Below are 18,414 nucleotides of genomic sequence, written 5' to 3' on the forward strand. Positions count from 1 at the left end.
CCCTAACCTGTATACTTGTGTTAACGTGCTAAACCTTTAAAGTTAGCTGTGAGCATTTTAAAAAGCTAACGTCTGCATCCTACTGAATATTAGCTTCATGCTAATCGTTGGAAGCATGCTAAGCTTATGCTGGTCTGTATATCATGAGCATTACAGCCTAAATGGGGCTATTAGCATTGTGACTTTAAGCCATGTACCATGGGACGCTAGCAAATGTAGAACTTTAATTGATAGTAATTTATTTAACCATTGACTAGTGTCATGAATGGTTACATAAATGAATATGTAAAATAAAGAATGTATCAAAAGTAGATTCTGGTCATTTTGGTCACTGTCAGTTTTACAAAGAGGCCCCGCTGTAAAAAATAAAAGTACAATGCTGGCACACAATGAAATTTTAAATATTTGGGGGATGCAGATGTTAAAAGAGTAAACAAAATTAACTGACCGTTTTGAATAGATCATCAAAGTACTACATTTGAGGTGATATTTAATCATTGATGTTATCAGAGACTCATTGCTAACAGCAGCCACATTCAGAACAAATTTAGAAAGATAGTACATATTTGAATTCTGTTATTGCACATTTAATGTGTACCTTCTCTTGACGTCCACGGTGCCCTGCTGAGAGCACTTTGTATTGGCAAGCTGATTTGAGGGTCTTCCCTCACTGCAGGTCTCACTGTCTGCACGTCCATACAATGCTGCCTGTACACTGATCACTCCGATAACTGTTATACGCCAAAGGAGAAGTTGAGAAACAAGTTATTATATGTATTGATTATGTTTATTTGTACAGTAATGATATAATGTATGCCATCTCAAGCAGGAATGGATTCTTTCCCCTCACTCTTATAACAATTTTTCTAGTCTATAAACCCCACAGGGAGCCAACAGACAACATGTTTTAATTCCAATCAAAGAGTCCACTTGCTATTAGTACTCCCTTGTTTGGCTTTCTGGTGGTTACCCCTTAAAAGCCCCCAAAAATGTTCATGTGTAACCAAGCAGGTAACTCCGAGTCTGAGAAGTTAAACCATTGCTGAAGTGCCTTAAACCTGCATTCTTTCTAATGGCCATCAGGGGGCGACTCCACTGGCTGCAAAAAGAAGTCCAATTGTATAGGAGTCCATGAGAAAATGAACTTACTTCTCTCTTGATTTGTTACCTCCGTAAACACTTTCTTAGTGAGTTTATGGTCTCAATAGCTAGTATCAAGTTTTCTTCAATACAGCATGATGTTCATTTTGTACATTATGGTCCCAGTTAGAGTAAAATAGACAATAAAGCAGCATATGCTTTAGGGCGTGGCTATATAGTTATTCACAAGCCACTACCACAGCGACAATGTTGATTACATAACGTGCTGCTCAAAATGGCAGTTCACAAACCAATGGGTGACGTCACGGTGACTATGTCTATTTTTTTACAGTCCATGTGTGTAACACAAAGTGTTTTAATGTCTCAACTTTAACTGAGTCAGTTTATCAAGGCCTTCAAACTTTAATGTACCATTCTTTGTGAACTCAAAGACTCAAAGTTCAGTCACACCACAGCTTGGGCGTTGGACATTGTAGTTGGTGTTGTGTGTTCAAGGCACATCTAAATATATATATATATATATTTATATATGCAAATTGTAACATTGTCTTAGATATTCACCTGCTGTCATGAGTAAACATATTGCTGCCAGTGCTAGAAAAGAAACATTGCATCATTGCTTTTAAAGCTTAAAGCTATGCAGAAAATATGCTTTCTTTGCTGTCTTTCTGAGAGTTAGATGAAAAGATTGATACCACTTATATATTTGTACTGCACATAAAACCCTGTAAAACTACAAAAACAAGATATATATATAGTAAGTGGATTTTTTAAACTGTTTCCCCCTGTTTCCAGTCTTTGTGCTAAGCTAAACTACCAAGTTGCTGGCAGTAGCTTGATACACAGACATGAGAGTGGTATACATATCCTCATATACTCATCCAAATCTTGGCAAGAAAGAGAATAAACGCGTCTCGGACAATGTTGAACTATTCCTTAAAAAAGAAAAAAACACACATGTATATACAATATATATATTGTATAATAAAGCAGTTTAGCTGATTCATCAAGAAAGCAGAAATCATATATTTTTTAAACTCAAAAACTTCTATTCTATCTTATATTAATCCACAACATTAAGGTTGCAGTTGTGTACTCACACAGTGTAGTGCTGAGTCGCAGAGCATGTTTCAGATGATCCTTAGGTCTTAGGTGAACAGTGGAGCTGATGAAGGTTGCAACAGACAGATCTGTATTTATTCTGTTGGGTCAAGAACTGCCCTTGCCTCAAGTGAAAAACCCTTACCCTATTGGCTGCTATCCATCTGTGTAAAATGTCAACACACAATTAAAGTCAGAAAGTATTCTTTACAAGGTGTGCACATGAAAGACGACAATGACTTGGCGTATACGGACTATGATGATCAAAAGGAAGAAGATTTCTCAATAAGTTGATTACAGAAGCACCACGAGGTAGAAAAAAGTCCTGAGACTCTTAAATGACAGCATTGCAAAACTCTGACCCTGTCTGTGCCAGCCTGAAAACACAGAGACTCATTCATGTCTCTAATATACTGTATGTCTATACCCTGCTCACATCACTGTATGACATAAACAGTTTTGCTCTGTTTGGAGTTTAAAATAGTCTTTACTATTAGGCAGTGATTCACCTCTCAGAGGAGCTGATGGATCTTTGAGACCAAACAGGTGTTCCAGTTGCTCTTATTTCACAATAACATGCTCTGTCTGCCTGGAAACTGACATAAAAGGTTGTTACATTGCTATTTTTTCTATGGACTTCCTGGAACAAATACAGCACCTTTTGTTATTCTTCGTCCATGGACTTCCTGGAAAACACACGGAGAGTCACCACAGTGGAGCGTAACCAGATCTGGTATTTTTGATCTGATAGGATTCATGAAGCTCTACTTGTGCATATTGCTTTATATTTTTATTAAAGAACTCTTAAAATAATAGCTTAATAACTTTAATCACAAACTGACGACACATGTTGCTGATTTAATGCGTTTTATTTAATGCATGTATATTGTGATCTTATGGTTTTGTCAGTAATGGCTCCTATGGGTTGATCACAAGAGGATCTGAAAGAAACAGATAAAAGATACTTTCTAGATCATTCAAGTAACTGTTTGCACAAAATGTTGTGTTACTAAAGTGCGGCTAAAAGAAATAGCATTTTACAGTTCATCATCGCAACTGCATATGTGAAAAAACAACTAAAGATCAAGAACAAATGTAACCGCACTAAAACAAATGAATATTTTTGAATGAATAGAGCTAAAATTCTAGGATTGCAATATTCATCGCTGCACAGATGGTTGTTTAAGCACTTATGCGGATGCTGTACCTCTGCATCCCTGCTTTTTCCCCACCGCATACTGTTTTCCACATGTTTTCTTTTGCATATTCGGACCATAGACTAGCTTCAGCAGGGTGAAACAGTGCCAACTGGTTCTTGAGCTACTTACACTGACAGACGTAAGCCACCTCCAGGTACTTGTAAATGCCGGCACAGGGGTCTCCAAACACTGAGTTGCTTGCCTCGATAGTACAATTGTTTTTCCTGCCACAGCTGTGGAGGCAGAGTGAAATGAGGGAATAGAGGCTTGAAAGCAGTTGAAAGTTAATTGCATCAAAATTCAATCTGATTTCCAAAGCTTTCAACCTGAAGTTCAAGTTGACAAAGTGTGGGCAACTGTACCTCTCAGCAACTTTGCTGGTGGGGTTTATGCAGTCGATATTTCCTGTCTGAGAGGCAGGCCGTTTGTAAGAGCAAGTGGTCTGGTCAGTGCGCCCATAATCAGCGTTGTAGACAGATATAATCTGCCCTTCATCTGTCAAAAAGAGTTGGAGGAGTGTTGATGAAAATATAACAATACTCATGTTTATCATGTTAATGCACCACACACACAAAGAAGAGACAATGTGTTATCTTACCACAGTGCAGATGTGCCACAGAGTGCTCACATGTTATAAGGTGAACTGACAGAAATGAATGAAAATGAATCATGTTAGACACATTTTGCTTTTTAACTCCATAGCAACAATATACTTCCTGTTTGAATCAATCAAAACTCAAACTGCAGGGCCAAAACCTTAAAGAGTATTAATGCAAAGTGAAAATAAGTTAAATATCTTGGTGTGACACTGGATCCAAATTTGAACTTTGAGAAACATGTTAAAAAAATGGTTAAAACCATAAAGTACAACTTAGCAAATTTTAGACATATTAGAAACTGTCTCTCTTTGGACGCAGCCAAGATATTTATGCATGCTATGATTCTTTCCTATATGTCTTATTGACATATATGATATGAAGAATCAATACATTCAAGGCCAAATTTTAAAAAATCTACTAAAGACTAATCAGCTGTGTGACCACTGAGTCTAAACTCCATCTATGGTCTTCTCATTAGTGCAGGTAGTCTTGCTTTTAATTTGATAAGTTTACATTATCAATTTCTAATTGACATTGTGGGTGTATGTAATGTGCTGTTATGTGTAGCTTTGCATTTTGTATGGTGTGTTCAGTGTTTTTTTTTGCTTTGTACTGTTGTTGTGCTGTTGTATGTTTTGATTGCAGATGTAAATTAGCTTTGAGCTAACTCCGGTGCAGTGCATCTTTTATGTTAAAAACTGTACACTGTTCTAATAAATAAATACAGTTAATAGGGATCACATAATAGGGAGGCACAGAATGCTACATCAATGTGACAATTCATGCAAATATAGATATTTCCTGTGTGTTTGAAAATCTTTTGACAGGTAACACAAAAAAACAAATAATAATGTAAATAAAGCAAGTAAGAAGCAAGAAAAAGCAGTTTAGGATTTTGCAGATTTGCTTTGATTTTATGCAGACATGTGACTGACTTGCTGGGAGGCAGTCGTACTTGGTCTGCAAGTATTTATAGGTGCCACTGCAGGTATCAGATGATCCGAAGACATTTACGCTCAGTTCACACACCTTTTTTCCATCACACCTGCAGGGAGAACAGAAAGAGCGTGATTCAGTAAAAATCACAAAAACCTGAAATACGCTACAGTGTTATGACAATGTAAGAGATTTTAATTCTTTCCTCATCCTGTGATGAATTAGTCATAACGCTGAAGAACACCCTCGACACAGGGATTCTGATGTAATGCACTCGTGTGATTAAGACCTGTGTTCCTGTGTAGGTCAAGCACTGAATATGAAAGCAGCTGATGAAGTGGATTGCACTGCAGCTGCTTGTTTGTAATATTTGACTGTAATACAAATGTTTGTAATATTGTCTTCTGTGTAGTTAAACATTTTTGTCTTGTTACGTTGGCGAACAAAGTAAAGTCTAATCTGATATTATTTAATAAACCACTTTAACTTGAGGAGGCTACATTCAAACAAAAGTGAAAGATGCCTTTCATATTTGGATATAGTCCAAAAAACCCAACGTAAGACACACTGCTGAGCACAGATTGAGAAAAGCTATGATGCGTGATGACGCTCTCATAGAGCATGTTGTTATTTTTTTATCAATGTCACAAGAAATGCGAGCAGGCAGTGATGATATCTTCATATCAAATGGCCCGTTTCCACTGGCCTAGTAAAGCAGCGGGCGGTGATCCAAGACGTTTTCACCGCATCCTGGGAACCAATCTGTGATCCTAAACCATGTCGCTGCACTAAACAGATTAGATGAACATACTGTATGTATGTGGCCACGCAGGTGACTGGAGAGGAAACCCAATTTTTGTGTGTACCTGGACTTCAGGACATCCACTGCGCCCTGCAGTGAACACTCTGTATTAGAAATCTCCTGTAAAGTTTTTCCCTCAATGCAAGTCTTACTGTCTTCACGTCCGTACAGTGCTGTCTGAACACTGATCACTCCAATATCTGTTACACAGCAAAGAGGGAGAAGACCGAGTTTAAGAAATAAATTAGAGACAGATTCTAAAAAGGTAATTGATGAATACTGTTGAGTGTGCAGATGAAATTAAAACAAAACCAAACCTGCATCCCTATAGGCAACATTCATGATAAATCAAACCAACTCATAAGGCCAAAAGGACAAAAACATTTTAGTAAATAGAGTCATACTACAGCTCAGGCGATGAACAAAGTCGCCGTCACAGGTGGTAGTTGTCTCTAAGGGGAAACCTAAAAAAGAACAAACACATATGGAATAGTTTAAGTGAATGGTACATATATACTTATGTATTCAAGTGTCCTCATACCATATATACATACAGATATTTACCTGCATTTACAAGCAGACAGGTTGTTGCCAGCACTGAAAAAGAAACACAACTATCAAATTTTTCTTCACAACCCATGAAAACAGAACAGTGACTGTTTTAATTGAACCATATAACAAAGTGATTCTGCTTCTTTAATCAAGAAAACACAAATTCTACAAAATCACAATCTGAAATTTCCCTACTTTTACATAAAGCCTTAATAGCCTTAATAAATGTTATGTAATCATCAGTATACTCACAGAACGTGGTGCTGAAACAGAGCATGGTTTTACAGGATTCAATGGGACGTGACCAGTGAGGCTGATGGTGGGAACAGACTCGCTCAGTATTTATACATTTTGATCTGGGACAGTCCTGCCCCTATTGTGCAAAGTAAACTTGAACTTACTCAACTGGCTTCCAAATTGAGAAATACATGTCATCCAGTCTCAGAGTCACAAACAAGGAGACTGGAAGCTGAGAGGAGTTGCAGTTTGATCATCATTTGTGGTTATTCTTAGGTAGCCGTAAATAAAAATTAAATCTGGAATAATGTCTATACCTAAGCACTAAGCAAACATATATACTTTACAGCACTCATTGCCATATTCTGGTCAATACATGTGTATGTTTTACATAAAAATTGACAAGATCAATTCTATCTGACCACTTTTAAGACCGGTTTGTATGTGTGTTAGAGCAAAAGTCTGTCTTCTAAAAATTGCATTTACATACTACTAAATATTTTTACATCATATGTATCGATGGCACATGCATTATAATCACAGTGAACTTTTTTCTTTGAGACCAGTGGTTAGGATTAGGCTACAAAGATGGCAGGTTAGGGAAAGATTGTGGTTTTGGTCAAATGTAGACTGCACTTTGTCCTGCAGAGGGGACAGGTGGGGGCGCAAAATAAATAAATGAATAAATCGATTTTTTGAGTTGGGGAGGAAACAAGCCAAAGGCCCTGTCGGTCCATGTCAACATTTTTGTGATAATGTAGGAAAAGGAACAAAAAAGAAAGTAACTCCCTGCTCTAAACTGAGAATAATAAAACAAGGTGTTATTGTATTGTAAGTTATCTATTGCACCTTGTACCAGTAGCTTAATTGAATTATACTCTTCTTTGCTTTTTTCTCACTTTCCATCTGTTGCCTGAGGCCATTTCCCTGTGACATATGTATAAAATTCAAAACTTTTTCTGACCCAGTTATTCAGATTATATTATATTTATGCCATTTTTACACTCAAATTCAGGCTAAATAATTATTTTGTTAAAATATATCTTAATGATGTGATGAAAAGTTATCCAATATATGAAGTTAAATTAAACCAGCTTCGTGAGGAACAAAATAATTTGCACATTTTAAAGCTATAGTTTACCCGTTTTTCCCCTCTTTTTCTTTATAGGCCTAATAACATGGTAATGAGGCGAGACTATGTCTGAATCAATCAAAGATTTCCTGAGAAACTAACCGAGGAATTAGAACAACAAAGTGGCTCCTAATGTTGTCATGTCAAAGTCCAATGTCCAATGGCTTGTTTCAGAGTGACTTAATTGTTACAATGTTATTTTTTCTATGGACTTCCTGGAACAACTACAACACCTTTTGTTATTCTTCGTCCATGGACTTCCTGGAAAACACACGGAGAGTCACCGCAGTGAAGCGTAACCAGATCTGGTATTTTTGATCTGATAGGATTCATGAAGCTCTACTTGTGCATATTGCTTTAGATTTTCATTAAAGAATTCTTAAAATAATAGCTTAATAACTTTAATCACAAACTGACGACACATGTTGCTGATTTAATGTGTTTTATTTAATGCATGTATATTGTGATCTTATGGTTTTGTCAGTAATGGCTCCTATGGGTTGATCACAGGAGGATCTGAAAGAAACAGATAAAAGATACTTTCTAGATCATTCAAGTAACTGTTTGCACAAAATGTTGTGTTACTAAAGTGCAGCTAAAAGAAATAGCATTTTACAGTTCATCATCGCAACTGCATATGTGAAAAAACAACTAAAGATCAAGAACAAATGTAACCGCACTAAAACAAATGAATATTTTTGAATGAATAGAGCTAAAATTCTAGGATTGCAATATTCATCGCTGCACAGATGGTTGTTTAAGCACTTATGCGGATGCTGTACCTCTGCATCCCTGCTTTTTCCCCACCGCATACTGTTTTCCACATGTTTTCTTTTGCAACTGGTCCTTGAGCTACTTACACTGACAGACGTAAGCCACCTCCAGGTACTTGTAAATGCCATAACAACGGTCTCCAAACACTGAGTTGCTTGCCACGATAGTACAGCTGTTTTCCCCATCACAGCTGTGGAGGCAGAGTGAAATGAGGGAATAGAGGCTTGAAAGCAGTTGAAAGTTAATGGCATCAAAATTCAATCTGATTTCCAAAGCTTTCAACCTGAAGTTCAAGTTGACAAAGTGTGGGCAACTGTACCTCTCAGCAACTTTGCTGGTGGGGTTTATGCAGTCGATATTTCCTGTCTGAGAGGCAGGCCGTTTGTAAGAGCAAGTGGTCTGGTCAGTGCGCCCATAATTAGCATGGTAGACAGATATAATCTGCCCTTCATCTGTCAAAAAGAGTTGGAAGAGTTTTGATGAAAATATAACAATACTCATGTTTATCATGTTAATGCACCACACACACAAAGAAGAGACAATGTGTTATCTTACCACAGTGCAGATGTGCCACAGAGTGCTCACATGTTATAAGGTGAACTGACAAAAATGAATGAAAATGAATCATGTTAGACACATTTTGCTGTTTTTTTTTTAAATCACACCTCTTCCTATCAGTGTCATAATTCAGTCAAATCAGATCCAACTACGGTCATAAAAACAAGTGTAGTTCACCACTAACTCCATAGCAACAATATACCTCCTGTTTGAATCAACCAAAGCTTCAACTGCAGGGCAAAAATCTTAAAGAATATTAATGCAAAGTGAAAATAAGTTAAAACAAACAACAACATAATAATAGGGATCACATAATAGGGAGGCACAGAATGCTACATCAATGTGACAATTCATGCAAATATAGATATTTCCTGTGTGTTTGAAAATCTTTGGGCGTGTAACAAAAAAACAAACAAACAAACAAAAAACCCATGAGCCATAAGCCTGTAAATAAAGCAAGTAAAAAACAAGAAAAAACAGTTTAGGATTTTGCAGATTTGCTTTGATTTTATGCACACATGTGACTGACTTGCTGGGAGGCAGTGGTACTTGGTCTGCAAGTATTTATAGGTGCCAAAGCAGGGATCAGATGATCCGAAGACATTTACGCTCAGTTCACACACCTTTTTTCCATCACACCTGCAGGGAGAACAGAAAGAGCGTGATTCAGTAAAAATCACAAAAACCTGAAATACGCTACATTGTTATGACAATGTAAGAGATTTTAATTCTTTCCTCATCCTGTGATGAATTAGTCATAACGCTGAAGAACACCCTCGACACAGGGATTCTGATGTAATGCACTCGTGTGATTAAGACCTGTGTTCCTGTGTAGGTCAAGCACTGAATATGAAAGCAGCTGATGAAGTGGATTGCACTGCAGCTGCTTGTTTGTAATATTTGACTGTAATACAAATGTTTGTAATATTGTCTTCTGTGTAGTTAAACATTTTTGTCTTGTTACGTTGGCGAACAAAGTAAAGTCTAATCTGATATTATTTAATAAACCACTTTAACTTGAGGAGGCTACATTCAAACAAAAGTGAAAGATGCCTTTCATATTTGGATATAGTCCAAAAAACCCAACGTAAGACACACTGCTGAGCACAGATTGAGAAAAGCTATGATGCGTGATGACGCTCTCATAGAGCATGTTGTTATTTTTTTATCAATGTCACAAGAAATGCAAGCAGGCAGTGATGATATCTTCATATCAAATGGCCCGTTTCCACTGGCCTAGTAAAGCAGCGGGCGGTGATCCAAGATGTTTTCACTGCATCCTGGGAACCAATCTGTGATCCTAAACCATGTCGCTGCACTAAACAGATTAGATGAACATACTGTATGTATGTGGCCACGCAGGTGACTGGAGAGGAAACCCAATTTTTGTGTGTACCTGGACTTCAGGACATCCACTGCGCCCTGCAGTGAGCACTCTGTATTAGAAAACTGGTGTGAAGGTCTTCCCTCAATGCAAGTCTTACTGTCTTCACGTCCGTACAGTGCTGTCTGAACACTGATCACTCCATCATCTGTTACACAGCAAAGAGGGAGAAGACCGAGTTTAAGAAATAAATTAGAGACAGATTCTAAAAAGGTAATTGATGAATACTGTTGAGTGTGCAGAAACTTTTTAGGTGATGCTGCACTATCAATAAACTGAGGTTGAAGTTGATAAATACTTCATATGATTCAGTCACTTTGTCATAATTATTTGTTCTAAATAGACAGTAACAAAACTTGAATAGAATAAACTTAAATTGTACTGAAGAAAATACTGAAACAGATTCTGTTCATGTAACAGACACATGAAAGTCTTTTCTTCATAATACAGAAAAACCCTGTAACATTTAGACATGTTTTATGCCTTAACACTGGTTTAGTCAGATGATGAAATTAAAACAAAACCAAACCTGCATCCCTATAGGCAACATTCATGACAAATAAAACCAACTCATAAGGCCAAAAGGACAAAAACATTTTAGTAAATAGAGTCATACTACAGCTCAGGCGATGAACAAAGTCGCCTTCACAGGTGGTAGTTGTCTCTAAGGGGAAACCTAAAAAAAAACACACACATATTGAATAGTTTAAGTCAGTGGCACATATATACCTATTAGGGATGTGCAGAAAGCCCAGTATTTGTATTTGTATCTGTATTTGTTGAAGCAGCAAAATTATTTGTATTTGTATTCGAATAAAAGTGGAAAGAGGCTTAAAAATCCTGTTTTTGTTTTTATTGTGCTTTTAATTTTAGAAAATTAAAGTGTTACAATAAGTGTTCATGAATAAACTACCTTATGAAGGAGGTCCCCACACCTAGTCTTGAACTGGAGTCTCCCAGACCATAGACGACTGCACTGACTACTGAGCAAAAACTTAATTCATTGCCTCATTACAGACAGACCTCTACCTCTTTATACACCCATAACACAGAGACAGCACAGCGTGTAACATGTAGGAAAGAACTTCAAAGGCGATTATTGCTTTGTACTTTTCATTTATTGCCTATTTTTTACAACCCAACTTTCTTATGGGTATTCCCTTGAGAGTCAGTAGCTCAGCTTTATCTCTGGCAAACACCCCCAACTCTGGGAGTGATGTCCAAATTAAGAATCTTGTAGCAGGTGGATGTGACTCCCCTCGTTGAGACCTGCTGATAGATGTAACAGCTGAGCAGAGCAGAGAGACTGAGATAGTGATGTAACAAACCTGCGCGCTGGTTTTTGACTTTTTTTTTCTCTTCCCGAAAACAAATAATTCTTTAAATATTTGTATGAAACAAATATTCATAAAAAAACAAACAAAAAACCCCACTATTTGTGCTTTGCCAAATAACGTATTTGTATTCTGGCACACCCCTAGTACCTATGTATTCAAGTGTCCTCATGCCATATACATACAGATATTTACCTGCATTTACAAGCAGACAGGTTGTTGCCAGAACTGAAAAAGAAACACAACCTTCACCAACCATGAAAACAGAACAGTGACTGTTTTAAATGAACCATATAACAAAGTGATTCTCCTTCTTTAATCAAGAAAACACAAATTCTACAAAATCACAATCTGAAATTTCCCTACTTTTACATAAAGCCTTAATAGCCTTAATAAATATTGTGTAATCATCAGTATACTCACAGAACGTGGTGCTGAAGCAGAGCATGGTTTTACAGGATTCAATGGGACGTGACCAGTGAGGCTGATGGTGGGAACAGACTCGCTCAGTATTTATACATTTTTATCTGGGACAGTCCTGCCCCTTTTGTGCAAAACAAAACCCAAACTTACTCAACTGGCTTCAATTTCCAAAATGAGAAAAACATGACAATCCCATGAGGGAGGGTAGACATCCAGTCTCAGAGTCACAAACAAGGAGACTGGAAGCTGAGAGGAGTTGCAGTTTGATCATCATTTGTGGTTATTCTTAGGTAGCCGTAAATAAAAATTAAATCTGGAATAATGTCTATACCTAAGCACTAAGCAAACATATATACTTTACAGCACTCATTGCCATATTCTGGTCAATACATGTGTATGTTTTACATAAAAATTGACAAGATCAATTCTATCTGACCACTTTTAAGACCGGTTTGTATGTGTGTTAGAGCAAAAGTCTGTCTTCTAAAAATTGCATTTACATACTACTAAATATTTTTACATCATATGTATCGATGGCACATGCATTATAATCACAGTGAACTTTTTTCTTTGAGACCAGTGGTTAGGATTAGGCTACAAAGATGGCAGGTTAGGGAAAGATTGTGGTTTTGGTCAAATGTAGACTGGGCACAAAATAAATAAATGAATAAATCGATTTCTTCAGTTGGGGAGGCCCTATCGGTCCATACCAAAATGTAAATGTAAAAAATAGTTACGTCTGTGTATGTTTGCTTATATCAAGACTATGTTTATATCTGTGTAGTTTCCCTATAGGAATTTTACCTGATGAGTGTCTGACTACTGAAATATGTACATTGAGAACAATGTGCAGGGTTATTTTGAGGTCTTTCACAGTCAGAGTTTATGATCTGTCCTTGTGCAGGACTCATTTTAGAAAAAGGAGGCTGGGCCAGTGTAGGAAAAACAACTTCAGGAATACTAATGTCTCAATGTTTTTGTGTTTGTTTTTTTGAGTTTGGAAGGAAACAAGCCAAAGGCCCTGTCGGTCCATGCCAACATTTTTGTGATAATGTAGGAAAAGGAACAAAAAAGAAAGTAACTCCCTGCTCCAAACTGAGAATAATAAAACAGGGTGTTATTGTATTGTAAGTTATCTATTGCACCTTGTACCTGTAGCTTAACTGAATTATACTCTTCTTTGCTTTTTTCTCACTTTCTATCTGTTGCCTGAGGCCGTTTCCCTGTGACATATGTATAAAATTCAAAACTTTTTCTGACCCAGTTATTGAGATTATATTATATTTATGCCATTTTTACACTCAAATTCAGACTAAATATTATTTTGTTAAAATATATCTTAATGATGTGATGAAAAGTTATCCAATATATGAAGTTAAATTAAACCAGCTTCGTGAGGAACAAAATAATTTGCACATTTTAATCTGTTTACCCGTTTTCCCCCCATTTTCTTTATAGGCCTAATAACATGGTAATGAGGCGAGACTATGTCTGAATCAATCAAAGATTTCCTGAGAAACTAACCGAGGAATTAGAACAACAAAATGGCTCCTAATGTTGTCATGTCAAAGTTTCCCAAATACATACAGACTACCATTTGGTATCGGAAACAGCATGGTGATGTTAATTTTTTTAAATTTTGCAGTTTCAAACTGTGGATTGATGTGAAGTGATTGATAAACAAACACAATGGTACCATCTGTAACTTTATAGGGGTCCCTGGTGGTAGTGGAGAGAAATTAAAGACTAGAGAGTATCTGCAAGATCTCATGTCTTCTGTGACTCACCAACACCATCTACTGGTGTTTGGAGTTTAGTAAAATACACCACTTTTTAACTTGTGATGACTCTCAGTCTCATATACTATAACTTTGTGGTAGCATATGCAACAACACTGGCATGCTTATATATGAGAATATATATATATATATATATATATATATATATATATATATATATATATATATATATAAAAGAATCTATAATAACACTAAGAACAACATAATGAAATACATAATTAATGGGTGTCATTTTCCCTCTGGCTTTCAGAGAGGTGTAAGTGCTGTTGGCACTACTGGTGGGTTTTTGTTGGGTGGAGAATTGAATAAACAGAAAATTAAAAAAAAAAAAAAATATGGGCAACCTTATTTTATTGCTATATGTCACAACTGAGAGATAAGTTTATAAGAGTTAGACAGCTCCTCACAATGTAATGGTTAACCAGTAGGTTTAACTGACTCCCAGTTGTGTTGCTGTGCTCACAGTCTGATTAGATTTTACATGATTAGATTTAGATGACTCACCCTCAACCTTGGGCAGCTCTGTGTATTAATTACATTAGAGTGACTACAGCACAGTGTGCATAGCCACCTGGAGCTGGACTATACAACTATAGGACACCGCTGTGATAATAAGCAACAGATCAGCCAAAGAATATGAAATGCTTCCGCTCTCAGTGGGGAGTCGACACCCTTGGAGTACAATCCACAGAAGATGAAGGAGCTTTTCCCCCCTTTCTTCCATTTAACTCCCATATGTGGGTCATATGTAGTCACCGGAAAGTCTTTCCTTGTCCCCTTTCTTCAGCAAATAATGCAACAAAATCCCATTTTGTTACCAAGATCAGTGTTTTAAAGAGACTTGAAATAGGAGTCAGAAAAGGACATGTCTTTTAAATCACTTTGAGTACAAATTGAACAGTATGTTGATTATCTACTCTTGAAAACTGACAACTGCAATGTGTCGATAAGAAATCAAGAATATAGAAAAACTAACCTGAACAACATTTTCACAGTATGCAAATATTCTTTTTCATGACATATATCCCTATAAAGTTCATTTAGAAAAAGATGCCAGTTTTAAAAAACACAGTAATACATGACAAACAATACAAATGTACAGTAAGACATGATTGAGTCAGTAAAAGCACAGCCACAATTTAGCAAATTCATACATATTGCAATCTGTTGAGACATAATCCAAAGAAATTACAGTCATGATGTATGACCTTTGAATAGACTAACATTCCCTGAAGGTTGGAGAGATTTTGTTAAGCTTAACATTGCCTCTATAGTTGGGTTTGAAAGTAGAGGTGTTTGCGGAGGAAGTTAAAGGAACCAGGCATTTGCTTGTAGAGCCCCTTTGCAGAGTTTTGGGAGACTTCGTGGTTCACCTGGAAATGAGCAGTCAATAATCACATGTGTGTATGATGAAATCATAAATGTTCAAGGGTATTCAATATGACTCCAGATAATTTTACTGGTACAGTATGTAGTAATAAAAGAAGCTCACCATCATCAACATTGTGCCCAAGTCATCGGTAGCAGCATTTTCCTCAAGGATGCGGTCCAGAGTCTCTACGTACCATGAACCTGACTGAGTGTCTCTCCAAGAAACGTAACCTGTATTTGTCATATTGAAGCATTAGGAAGACCGACACACATAGCAAGTCAAGTCTATCAATATCTGTGACTTGCATCTGAAAGATTGTTATCATTAACCAAACACACCGGGAAAAGTAGAGTAGGACACCAGAATGTCACTTGGGGTCGGCAGCGTGGCTCTGGCGTCCGGTTCATCGGACATGCTGAGAGAGTCGCTGCTGGAGGACATCGGAATGGCGTCCGTCTGGTCATCTTCTCCACCCATGGATGGTTCGAACTCGTCGGGGGACACTTCAAAGCCTGTGTCTTTTTCACCTCGAGGATGAAAACAATCATTTCCCTTTGAGACCACTTTAAATGTATGTGTAACCTTTGAATGTTGCATGTAGGATTATCCATTTTACACATGATTACTTTGAGTTATTCAACATTCAAGGTTAGCTACCTCCTCCACAGGCCTGGATGAAGAAGAGTTTGGGTTTTCCTTGTAAAGACGGGCAATGCTGGCCATTGAGGTAGTTTGTGATGTACTGAACTGGGACGTACTGTCCGTCCACACCATACACGGCACCAGGGAAGCGGCTGTGACTCACCTATATAGTAGATATGAGCATACATCAGATCTTAACAGTCATCTGGATCTGAACTCTGGTTGGATTTTATTACAAAACCAGCGGACAGAATACATTTTACAACTCTAGCCTCTGCGGACACAAAAGCAGACATTTCATCGAAGGGGCACTCCAACTATTTGGTACTACACTTCCATAAAGTTGGGGGACCCTCCAGAGATAGACTAAAAAAGGAATGGCCATGTTGAAAGCAGAAGCGGTGGAGATATCCTGACCTTTAATGCCTAATCTAGTGCAAGGCCCCAAACCACTAGATCCTACACTTCCCATAATGCAAGTTGATAGTGTTTGTTTATTCAACCATCTCTATGTGGTGTCTGCCCATGTCTGACAAAAACAGCCTGTTCTCACTTTGTAGTATAGGCTTTCTATTATAAATCTAAGGGCACTTCAACTTTGACCAAACTCCTCCAGAGTCACAAAAGATGATGAGTAAAGTGAACTTTATGTATAAAATTGGTGGATAAAGAGGCACCTTTAATAGCTGGTATAATATTAATTCCACAGACTGGGTGTGTAGTAATCTGCACATGACGCAGCAACTTTTATCATGATCATGATTGTGATTGTGATATTATAATCAATGTGGACTGAAAAAAAAGGAAAACTTACCTCAGTCCCATGGGACAGCATAATAACCACACAGCAGTCATACTGGGAATGGTCTTTCTTAGACAACGCTGACAGTTCATGTTTGATTTGCTGAAATGTGGAGATAAATATTACCTTCACAGACATGAGCTCCAAGTTCTACATTTGGTGTCAGACATGCAAAAAGAGGAACTGATTCTTACTCTTTGTTTCAGGTTTGTCCTCACTTCCACAATAAAGTTGAGTGCCTTGAATCTTCTCTCCAGCTTGTCGCTGTCTATGTTGGAACCTGTGCGATTGTTCAGGTCGCTCTGCGCTTCAAACTCCACGTTGTTTATGATGAGACAGTGTCCGCATGGCGTGGCATCCATTTTATAGCTCTAACATACAAAAGCAAAAGAAAAAGGCATAATGTAAATATGTAAACGAAGCATACTTATGTTGTATGTTTATACTGCAACACAGAACTGCTTTTCTGTCTGTCTTTCTATTGGTTGTGAAGTGCATAATAAATACATTGTGCTTACCTGAAAACTGTCCCGCCGTGTCCTGCCTTGTGGCCTTGGTCTTATGTTCTCCCTCTCAGGTGCTGAAACAAAAGCATCAATATGTGTTAAATATCAAGGAACTAAACAGACTATCACCACAAATGTAAATTAAACACATAGCTTACATGGACTGGGAGTAGTACTGGGTCTCTGTATTGGATAGACAGGGGCAACATCTTTTCTTTGCTTATCAACATCCATTGGAGAAGCTATTAAAGGAACAAGGAGAAATAAATCACAGCGAAATATTAGTATCATATTACAAGAACAGAAATATAAATGATTGTGGGTATGTGCCTGCTGCAAAATTAGCTTTAAAGACAGTTCTGACATTAATATTACTTTAAATAATACTAATAATACTTTAAATACATCATAGCACCACACACTTACAAATCGGAAGAGGCTGGACAACAGGGCGGACAACCCTGGTGGGTGATGAAGGCTGGAGCTGAACTGCTGGTGGAGCTGCATTTAGCAGGAGCTCTGCCAAACTGTGCTGATCTGTCTCCTCAAGGCACTCCAGAAATAAAGGAAAAGCCCGGCTCCCGCGGGTCTCTAGGTCCCGGACTAACTGTCTGGCCTGATCACGCCTGACCCCTGCGCTCTGACAGGAGACATAGCGTCACGTTAAGTGTTGCTCTGAGCGTTCAAACATCGCACAAACATGAACCTCGACACCGTGAAATACACAGCTACCCTACCTTTATCTCATCGATCATGTCTTGGGTGAAAACTCCTTTTTCAAGAAGGCCATCGTAGAGTTTGGATGGGTCCAAGTCTCTCACGAGATTGATCCTGTTGCGCTGAAGAATCTTCTTGTGTGTTTCCTCCATGTTTCATTCAATGCTAACAACCCTGACCCGAGGAATAACTGTTACCGACGAAAGCTGTAACTAACAAAATGTGTAAGGTTTTGTTTTTTAAAAAAAAAAGAAGTTAGTCAGTATCGTAAAATGTGCGAAATGACTCGCTGAAGTCTCCTTTTCATTTCTCTTTTCTGTTTTGGTTGCATTAGCCACTTCCTTGTTTACATCATCGTTGTATATGATTGGTCCACTGAGAGTGTGGGGGAGGGGGGGGGGGTACGTCTGATTTTATTTACCATGCGCCGCCACACTAATAAAC

At 37.7% G+C, this 18,414-nt stretch overlaps 2 protein-coding genes across 2 annotated transcripts; both read right to left on the bottom strand.

Moving 5' to 3' along the window:
• Positions 1-3,052: 3,052 nt before the first annotated feature.
• On the bottom strand, positions 3,053-12,227 carry LOC137185250 (rhamnose-binding lectin-like). Its single transcript, XM_067593600.1, has 18 exons — positions 12,133-12,227; positions 11,905-11,937; positions 10,992-11,051; positions 10,388-10,523; positions 9,521-9,630; positions 8,989-9,033; positions 8,753-8,885; positions 8,520-8,623; positions 8,168-8,175; positions 6,543-6,663; positions 6,303-6,335; positions 6,143-6,202; positions 5,803-5,938; positions 4,936-5,045; positions 4,000-4,044; positions 3,764-3,896; positions 3,531-3,634; positions 3,053-3,143 (listed from the first exon to the last, which is right to left on the bottom strand). The coding sequence occupies exons 1-18, from the start codon at positions 12,155-12,157 to the stop codon at positions 3,121-3,123; spliced, it is 1,419 nt and encodes a 472-aa protein (XP_067449701.1). The 5' UTR covers positions 12,158-12,227; the 3' UTR covers positions 3,053-3,120.
• A 2,510-nt stretch (positions 12,228-14,737) lies between these two features.
• Positions 14,738-18,336, bottom strand: casp9 (caspase 9, apoptosis-related cysteine peptidase). The gene is made up of 10 exons (XM_067591631.1): positions 17,991-18,336; positions 17,680-17,893; positions 17,412-17,495; positions 17,266-17,327; positions 16,942-17,118; positions 16,760-16,849; positions 15,961-16,108; positions 15,642-15,830; positions 15,424-15,533; positions 14,738-15,304 (listed from the first exon to the last, which is right to left on the bottom strand). Exons 1-10 carry the CDS (start codon positions 18,120-18,122, stop codon positions 15,200-15,202), a joined length of 1,311 nt encoding a protein of 436 aa, XP_067447732.1. The 5' UTR covers positions 18,123-18,336; the 3' UTR covers positions 14,738-15,199.
• Positions 18,337-18,414: the final 78 nt, after the last annotated feature.

The sequence above is a fragment of the Thunnus thynnus genome, chromosome 6 (assembly GCF_963924715.1).
Source record: "Thunnus thynnus chromosome 6, fThuThy2.1, whole genome shotgun sequence".
In the NCBI taxonomy this organism is placed as follows: Eukaryota; Metazoa; Chordata; class Actinopteri; order Scombriformes; family Scombridae; genus Thunnus; species Thunnus thynnus.